The sequence below is a fragment of the Hordeum vulgare genome, chromosome 3H (genome assembly GCF_904849725.1).
Source record: "Hordeum vulgare subsp. vulgare chromosome 3H, MorexV3_pseudomolecules_assembly, whole genome shotgun sequence".
Lineage (NCBI taxonomy): Eukaryota > Viridiplantae > Streptophyta > Magnoliopsida > Poales > Poaceae > Hordeum > Hordeum vulgare.
The window spans coordinates 465,996,505-466,005,811 of NC_058520.1; the positions used below are offsets into that span (position 1 = coordinate 465,996,505).

The 9,307-nt window shown below is 45.6% G+C and overlaps 2 protein-coding genes across 2 annotated transcripts; one reads left to right on the forward strand and one right to left on the reverse strand.

The window, feature by feature from the left end:
- The first annotated feature begins 355 nt into the window (after positions 1–355).
- LOC123440183 (serine carboxypeptidase-like 2) lies at positions 356–2,181 on the forward strand. Its single transcript, XM_045116758.1, has one exon. The coding sequence runs from the start codon at positions 494–496 to the stop codon at positions 1,910–1,912; it is 1,419 nt and encodes a 472-aa protein (XP_044972693.1). The 5' UTR covers positions 356–493; the 3' UTR covers positions 1,913–2,181.
- A 3,022-nt stretch (positions 2,182–5,203) lies between these two features.
- LOC123441870 (phototropin-2-like) lies at positions 5,204–7,878 on the reverse strand. The gene is made up of 8 exons (XM_045118062.1): positions 7,861–7,878; positions 7,714–7,818; positions 7,249–7,308; positions 6,764–6,853; positions 6,006–6,082; positions 5,640–5,724; positions 5,465–5,545; positions 5,204–5,407 (listed from the first exon to the last, which is right to left on the reverse strand). The coding sequence occupies exons 1-8, from the start codon at positions 7,876–7,878 to the stop codon at positions 5,204–5,206; spliced, it is 720 nt and encodes a 239-aa protein (XP_044973997.1).
- Between the last annotated feature and the right edge of the window lie 1,429 nt (positions 7,879–9,307).

Here is a 9,307-nt window from a genome sequence, read left to right on the forward strand (position 1 = left end):
CGATTGGCCGGGGAGTGATTAAGGTGCACAATCACCGGTGAAATTCAGGAGAGGGGTCAATTAAAAGAACACACAGTTTCCAGACCGTAAAACTCTATAAAATGTGTCCGTACGTTTAGCATTATTGAACAAGAATACCGATTAAAAGTGGACATCAACGGTGGATGTTTGACCCGTAGGTACCGGTTCCGACAAAGAAACTTTTTCGGTAGCAGCACACGGTCCCAATCTCGCATCGTGGCATCGCTGCGGCCGGCCTTAGGCTTTTTTTTTCGTGCGCATCATTTGACACACAAAATTACGACTGGCCGAAATATAATTTTCAGTGGATTGACACCTAGCCAGTCCCATGCTCGTGCGACACGCTTCGCGGCGGAGGATAAACCACCACGGAGTGGCTCCCCGTTCGTTGGTGCTGCAAGAAAGTCGTCTTTCCTATTGGAATGCCACACCTGCACCTGCAAGCGCTCCAGCAGAGCAAGCTAGTCCACACATGGCGAGGCTGCTGCTGCTGCTGCTCCTCCTCGTACTCGTCGATCCGGCCATCAGCTGGCCGGCGGCAGCGTACGAGCGGCGGCGGAACGCCATCACGCACGTCAAAGGGTTCGAGGGCCCCCTGCCTTTCTACCTGGAGACGGGATACGTGGAGGTGGACGACACGCACGGCACGGAGCTCTTCTACTACTTCATCCAGTCGGAGCGCAGCCCAAGGGAGGACCCCCTTATCCTGTGGATCACCGGCGGCCCCGGCTGCTCCGCGCTCTCCGGCCTCTTCTTCGAGATCGGCCCTCTCAAGTTCGACGTGGCCGCCTACACCGAGGGCTTCCCGACCCTCGTCTACTTCGAGGACTCCTGGACCAAGGTGAGCAACGTCATATTCCTCGACGCGCCCGTCGGCACGGGCTTCTCCTACGCGCGGGAGGAGCAGGGCCTCAACGTCAGCCTCACCGGCACCGGCGCGCAGCTCCGGGTATTCCTCGTCAAGTGGCTCGCCGACCACCCCGAGTTCGCCTCCAACCCGCTCTACATCGGCGGCGACTCCTACTCCGGCTACATCGTGCCGGTCACCGCGCTCGAGATCGCCGATCGTAATGATGCCGGCCACGCAAGCGGAGGCCACAAGCTCAACCTACACGGCTATCTGGTGGGCAACCCTGCCACGGACGGCGAGTACGACATCCCGGGCAAGGTGCCTTTCATGCACGGCATGGGGCTCATCTCCGATGAGCTCTACGAGGCGGCGCAGGTCAGCTGCAGCCGGGACGACTTCGTCACGCCGAGCAACGCGCGGTGTGCCAACGCGCTCGACGCCATAAGCGCGGTCACCGCCGACATCAACCCCGTGCATGTCCTGGAGCCCATGTGCGGCCTCGCGCTGCGAGACCCCGGCGGCGCCACCGTCTTCACCAAGACGGCAAGGCTGCTGCTCCAGGACAACCTGCAGCTCAGGCTGGCCCTCCCCGTGGAGTGCCGGGACAACGGGTACCGGCTGTCGTACATCTGGTCGGACGATGCAGAGGTGAGGGAGACGCTGGGCATCCGCGACGGCTCCGTTGGCGCGTGGAGCCGGTGCACCACGCTGGCGCACTTCCGGCACGACGTGCGAAGCGTAGTACCGTACCATGTCGACCTGACGCGCCGGGGCTACCGGGCGCTAGTGTACAACGGTGACCACGACCTGGACTTCACCTTCGTCGGCACGCAGGCATGGATCAGGGCGATGGGCTACCCCGTGGTTGCGCCCTGGAGGCCGTGGTACTCCAAGCAGCAGGTCGCGGGGTTCACGACGGAGTACGCCAACAACCTCACCTACGCCACCGTCAAGGGCGCCGGGCACACCGCGCCGGAGTACCGCCCCAAGGAGTGCCTTGACATGCTTGACAGATGGACATCGCCCGCCGGCAAGCTATGACTACGCTCCGTTCCAAACCACGTATTTCGTGGATGAATATTTCGTTTCACAAAAATCTTGCAATTGTGCTGCAAGTCAAATGGCTCGCGTGTGTGTGTAGTATTTGAAAAAAAAATTGGCCCGTGTGTCGACATAGAAATAGTTCTTCACATATGTGTATATAGAAAATAGCAAAATCATCATGTACTCAACGGTCAAATTTGCTTGGGGTCTGAAGTCTTACCACTATCAGTATATGGTGTCACCGTAGTGGTCAGTCTTTCACTTTACTAGATTATTGATGACGTGCGTTGCTGCGTCCATCTATTTTTTTCATTGGAGTGATAAGGATCATAGTAAACATAAGATAAATAAAACATAGAAATTCAATTACATAAAGATATATCATTCAATAATCAGAGAGGGGTATACTTATGCTAATGCTTTAGGCAATTGTGACAGCTTGTAGGCATTTCTCATAGATATAAGAGAAAAGAAACCTAGAAATTCAATGGCATAAATATATGGTTTACCATTCAATAATTAATAAGGGTATTTTTTATGCCAATGTATTAGGAAATTGTATTGGAAATTGTGTAAGGTTGTCATGATACATAATGGTACTAGAACCACAATAGATTGACCGCAAACTAATGTACACCGTAGAACTTTATGCCAAACTTTGTAGAATTATATACTTTTATTCTTGCAAAGTATTCCATCAGTTCCATATTAAGTGTTGTTGATCTAATACAAAGCAACTACACTTAATATGAAACACAACTACACTTAATATGAAACAGAGGGAGTAGTAGACTATGTTAATAAAAGATGCGAAAAACATGGATGCAGCCGATAAATAAATAACTGGATAAACAATCACAATTGGCACAAGTTATACATGTGTTAACAACGTATGGTTATATTATAAGAAAATACCCTCCACATTATAACTACAAACTAACAAAGGAGTATATTTAAGAGAAATATTTATTGCTAAAATGGGCATACTCATCTTGTGTCCTATGTTGAATACAAATAAAAAAGTCTTCTGCAAGCTTCGTGTCTCAAGTTTGAAAATGTGTAATCCTTTTGTTCCTTTGGCACGCAAAGAAATTGAAGCTTGCGTTATTCCATCCACCACAGTAACCCTTTTAGTATACACAACGGACAACATCATGCCTTTCTCAACCTAGTTTGGCATAAAATGGAGCGCACAAGATAAAGTTCTAGTAGTTGTAAGTTACAAAAAGAATCTGAATTGTGTTTAGTTGTCATCAACTTCATGTGAGGCAAAGCTCAAGCATACGTTGATATCTTAGAGCACTTGGATAAGCTAGTGTGGTGCGCCATGGCAAAGAATAGATGCATTTTTTCGTAGCTAACTCCTACAGTTTGTTGATTTGCACGTCACAAATTATTCAATTTTCTATAGATAAATATATAGTTAGATAACATGTATCAATTAAGTTGCCATATTTTAGTTAGAGAATGTGTAAATAATCATTCAATTTTAAAGTGGGTATATCTCAGTTCAAGAAAGCATACACAATGCTAAACAACATTATCAAATAGTCATACAATTATAAAGCAGGTTCAGACAAAAGAATCTAAGTTGTTTATTTTTCTTATCTCTCATTCATCTTGCAAGTGAACAAAAATTACGTTGAAAATTTCTCATGTCCAAGGATCATCCGACAACCGAAGCAAGACTCGAAACTTAATAATGCAATTAGTGTTTCGAGTGTGCGTCTATTTGACCATTTAAGATGCAATATGATAAAACAATTATGAGCATTTTCATTGCCATACTAATTAATGATCCCCTAATAGGAACTATATGGCAGGATAATAACCTTCTTAAGCACACTCCCTGATCATATGACATAGGCAAGTATAGTGTCAGCATTTGTACATCCAACATAAACATAACATCTCACTAAAAGCAAATCATACATCAACTAATATGAAGATAGGTCAATTTATGATTGCAGAACATGAATAATATCTGAATGTTGACACGACAACAAACATATCAATGCAATATATTTCATGAACTTAGTACACCATTACTATGATTAGGTAATGTAAAGGATGTACCGAGTGGGCATGGGCGTGGTAGCGAGCTGTGCGAGCAGGGGCAACCACGATGGCGGTCTCCCACGGTCCGACTCGTAGCATATCCTAGTGGCTTACTCTACTGCATGGATCCCATCATCGATTATTTTACGACTCGAATCAGCATAAGTTTGGATTCTTTCATCAAAAACACATGTAGTAATTAGTACGCTTGAGGCCTTGACATGTAAAACCAAACCATGCATACATGGTTATCTCCTTGACAGTCCAGATATCTTACAAAGGCGACTAAAATGAAAGTCAAATAATTCATTTGCACAACACATAGAGTTGGAAGATATACCTATGTTACCTATAATAAAGAAAATAGCGACTTCAGAGCAAAATTATGCATTTCAACTTGCGTGTTGTGATGACATATTACTCAAACAATAAAGTTAGTAATAGAATGGCAAGAAATGGACTAAAATGATTGTTTATATTATATAACAAATTTGAAAGATCAAATATAATGAGGAAACATGCCTAGTGATTTAGTGGCCTAGTGGGGACAATGAAACCAGGTTTAGTAACACAGTGCAATGTTGATGATCAAACGATGCGGGAAAACAACTCAATTTATAAATTGCTTGTTGAAGTGAAAACAATTAATCAACAACTTGTCCATAGCAAACAATCAAAATTGCCAAATGGTTACACTCAACTTCTGACATAAGAGAAAATGATCGTCAACATGGATGTGTCCCAAGCAAGCCAATTCTAGGCAAACTCATAAATATATAGTTTTTTCTGTAGTAGCCAACAACCTATGATCGCTCCTTTTATTTCGTGTAGTTTGAACTGAGTGCAGATACTCTTTAATTAATCTGTTGCTAGTTTGTCGAGTTTATCTACTAATTTTAGCATAAGATTAGTGATTCCGGTTTTTTAGGACTGCTCAACTAATCTGTTGCTTAGTTTAAGTACCAACACTTGTTTTATCGTTAACTGCACTGCACTGCAACCTAGAACTACAAGCCTCAAAAGCATATTGGCTACTTTGAATAAACAAAGCAGAACATGTACATATTCGTGCAAACCAACATTTTCCGGCCACCTAAGCATGTCCGAAACAACATCTCCGGCCACCTAAGCATGTCCGAAACAACATCTCAAGCCCTGCATGATTTACAAACATCTATAAATTTCCATCAATAGCAAGAAATCGAATAGCAAGACCTGGGGAAAAAAACTTCATATGGAGAACGGGGAGTGGGGTACTCGTTGGTCGCCCTGTTGCTGCGGGTTCACGTAGCTTGAGGAGGGAGCGGCGACAGACTCGAGAGGAGGACAACGGGTGAGAAGGTCATAGGGTAAAGAGGCAGCCGTGGATGTGGTCGCAGGAGGCAGATCTGAGGAGGGGTGGTGCTGCATGGAGACGGACTGTTGGTGGTCGGGCTGGGCGACGGTGCACGCTAAAATAAATCAGATAAGACATAAGGTCATGAAACAGACCTGAAATGAAGTATACAATGTTGAAAGAAAAGGATGATCCAATAGCGAGTATATTTCTCTTTCAATAATAGCTCGGTGCACCTGCACATTACAGAATTTATTAAAATATTCAATGCAAAAGATTGTACAGAAAGACAATCTATAATAGCATGTAGATATTTATCTATAAAAAAACCTTGTTGCGGTTCAACATCACTGATTTGTCCATCGCCTTCATCGCAAATAATTCACCACTACCTTGCAACTCAACCAAGTGTACACTGAAGACAAAAAAGAATAATTTGATAGCAGAAATAGTGCTAAATTTGAACAGGATTGCCTAAAACACGGAATTTACTTCAGGAAAATCATACAAGATGGCTACCACATAAATAAGTTAGACATGACACAGCCGAGCTCACTGAGTTAACCAGACCTGTCTACACAGACATAGATACTATTTTGAACTACACACTGTTCTTGCAACCTCGCAGGGCCGCGCTCTCATAACAGAAGAAATGGACATTAGCTAAAAGGTTTAGACACCGTTGAGGAGTTGTACCTGCCAGTGTCCCCACACCCTAGAGGCTTTACTGGCTTGAAGTGTTTCAAGCCAATCTTCTCCCCGGTTTCCATAATCTGCAATGCCAAAAAAACATTAAAAGTATGTGGGTAATTAACAATCATCCCCCTTTTGTTCCTCGCCTCTTTCTAGCAACTTAAAAGCATGCTTGCCAGGCAGGCATGTCCAAAAAGATAACATAAGAGATAAGACCCTATTGGTCATGCGGAAAATGATGTGCCTTGAAGCACTAAACGAAGTCCCAAGTTAACTTACTCTAAGGATACTAAGGTAGGGGTTCTATTTTTTCTAAGGACAATGGTTGGCTGAACCTACGGGCTGCAGCTCCAAGCTGTCAAATCATACCTCCTCATCTCGAGATGCATGCATCCTTATAGTTAAGAAAATATAATTAACTAAGATTATTTTAGGAACTAAGAAAACGAATAATTTCTTTCATAAGCTAAATTTTGGCCATGTTGAATGTATCTCCATCATTTTTTAATACCACGTTGCACATATCATAACAAAAAAAGCATCTGCACTTTTGATGGTTAAATATGACACAAATCATGATGACATCATGGGGTCTAGGACATTAGAGCTGGTGCTCCTAGATCCAAATAAACCCCTCTCTTCTTTCTAATGCATCAACTATTATAATACATTCAAGTATCATGTAGGTTGAGATAATTTGACCCTGCTATTGCTACTGCAAGAATACAGAACTATCTTGTCAAACAATAGATATAATATACCTTTTCTATAGCTTTCCAAGAAGAGTTATTCCGTTTGTGAGGTTTTGGAAAAACAGATAGTGAGTGCACCGCCCACAGGTCCTCTGGTCTCTGGGAAAGCAACAAATGGCATGACGTCCCACCAATCACAAAGAACTGGCTAAACAACTAACTTCTCAATATATCCATATCAAGTATAGTATTCAGGAAAATAATAATAATCTGCTATCTACTGTGAGGACCAAGTAGCAACCTATCTAATCAGTCGAATGTGCATGCCAGCATGTGTTCAGATAAATTTATGATATTATACCTTGTGTTGCATATTCTGTGTTTTGTATTATTTTTGCATAGGAATAACTAAGATTTTATTCGGTCTTTAAATTGACTTCCACAATCATCTTTCCATTCTTTTATACACCAATCAAGAACAAAACATGTCAAAGCAACGTTGAGTTCAGATTCCTTTACGAACATTAAATCAACAAAAAGTAGATGTACCTTACCAAGTTGGCATCAGGAAGCTCCCTGACTGCTTCATCCACATTCCCTGCTGTAGCTTTGACCTGGTTAGATCTTATTCTACAAATAGTTAGAACACCTCAAGTATTACTCTTACAGGAAAGTATGTGTCTGTTAGGTTTTTAAGTAGCCCCATATTGCAATGATTTGGGAACCTTCCAGCCTATTTTAGAATTTCTTACACGGACTGTTAATTGCAGAAACAATACCACATCCCATGCTTCTTGGAAATACACAATTTGTTGTGTTTTTTTTGGAAAGTTGCATTTAAACTACAAAACTAAAATAACGTATAAAAAGGCTATGGAGCTTACGCACCCAAATGATATCCAATTGACTAATTATAGGTCTCTAGATTAATTTTATCTTCGTTTCCCAACATATTTTTTTCTGAACCAAAGTACTTTCACATCCTCAAAATGGAAATTACTCAAGCTGAGTCGGCCTACCAGTTTGGCACTTTGTATCTCAGTGTTCTCCGAGAGTCGGTTCCTGAGGGGTTCAACATGATCGCTTCCAACAAGTTGCACGCCGATAAAGTACTGAAGCTCCCACTGTATCCACAACACCATACAAATGCACAATTGTTACAACACCATGTCGGCTCCATCCATGTAACTGTAACTGCAAGCTCCATAACAAGTTCAGCATTTCGGTAACATTTCGCTACCTTCTGGTCCCACATAGGCTGCAGGTGAAACAAGTTCCAGAACTTCTTCCCTGGTCCATCACAAACAAAAGCAGATATGATAAGCAGATGTCCCACTACTGCATCCTAGAAACTGGATTGCCTAGAGGGGAGGGAACAGAACTAAAATGGGAGCCGAGGAATCTATCAGTAGACGATTGTGACAGCCCCATGCCGATGTTGCAGAAGATTCCCCTCTCTTTCCGTTTTCGTCGTGTGTCTATTTTTATTTGTCGCATCATCATTGCATCATGCACATCATCTGCATTGCATCGGCATCCCGTTGCCGCCAGTTTTCAAAACTTGCATGCGTTATTAGTTGCCGGTTCTCGTCGTTGTCCGTTCTAAGCCCGACCACACACGCACGAGCCCGCGGCATCGTCGAAACCCTGTTTTAAAAGCGTATTGAAAAATTTCTCTGATTGGGTTGAGAATTGACGTGCGGTGTTGTTTTAATATAGGTAGGTCGCCTGTCAAGTTTCGTTGCGATCGGGGTTCGTCTGGTACCCGAACGGTCGACCGTAGCGGCACCGTATTCGGTCTATCGTTGGACGTTTGTCGGTGTTTTAAAACTCGTTGCCGTGTCCCCCGTTTCTCCTTTCGTCTCCGGAAATCTACACTACACGGCCACTCACCCGTTCCCGCGTGCGGAATCGTCCGATTCTGACCGCACGGTTGGATCCGGAACGCAATTCCGGTTAACCTAGCCCCTCTTTTCTCTATAAATACCCCCCGGTGCATTTTAGACAGCCTCCCTCTAATCCCTCCTTGTTTTCTGCGCCCACCTACCCCTAACCCTAATTCTCCCACCTCTCTCCTCCCACAGCCGTCGGGCCCGCCCGAGCCCACGCGCGGCCCGCCCGAAGCCCATCCGGCCGCCGCCCCCGTTCTGCCACTTCGAGCCTCAGCCCAGCCCCCCATGGCGCGCCGCCTCGCATCCGTGGCACCTCCCGCGCGCAGCCCCGTGCGACGGTCCCGTGTCACGCCTCCCCGGCGGCCTCCTCCGCCGCCCTGGCGTCTCCGACAGCCGCGCCTGCCTTCCGTCGCCCAAGCTGCAGCAGGCCGAGCCGCCGCCGCCTCCATGCTTGCCCCGCCGCGAGCTCGTCGCCGGCCGCCATCTGCCCGCCGTCCCATCTGCCGGGAACGGGTCCCCGGTGCCCGGATCCGCTCTTCCCCCGCCTTGGATCTGCCTCGAGGCCCATCCCGAGCCTCCCCGTTCCCTGTGGCGGCGCCGCCGTGGCTCCTACCGAGAGGAGCTCGGGAGGAGGCGACGACCCAGGCACTGGCCTTGCCAGCCGCGTGGGCCGCCCCACCGGCCCAACACCGCGGGGCCAGTGGCTCCGCCAGCGAGGCCC

What these genes read in the sequence shown, in the direction of transcription:
- LOC123440183 (XM_045116758.1), top strand. Translation starts at nt 494, where the DNA reads ATGGCGAGGCTGCTGCTGCTGCTGCTCCTCCTCGTACTCGTCGATCCG.
- LOC123441870 (XM_045118062.1), bottom strand. An exon ending in AGATACAAAGTGCCAAACTG is followed by an intron (nt 7,309 to 7,713) that starts GTAGGCCGACTC and finishes AGATCTAACCAG; the next exon opens with GTCAAAGCTACAGCAGGGAA. An exon ending in CTTGGAAAGCTATAGAAAAG is followed by an intron (nt 6,083 to 6,763) that starts GTATATTATATC and finishes TTGGCATTGCAG; the next exon opens with ATTATGGAAACCGGGGAGAA.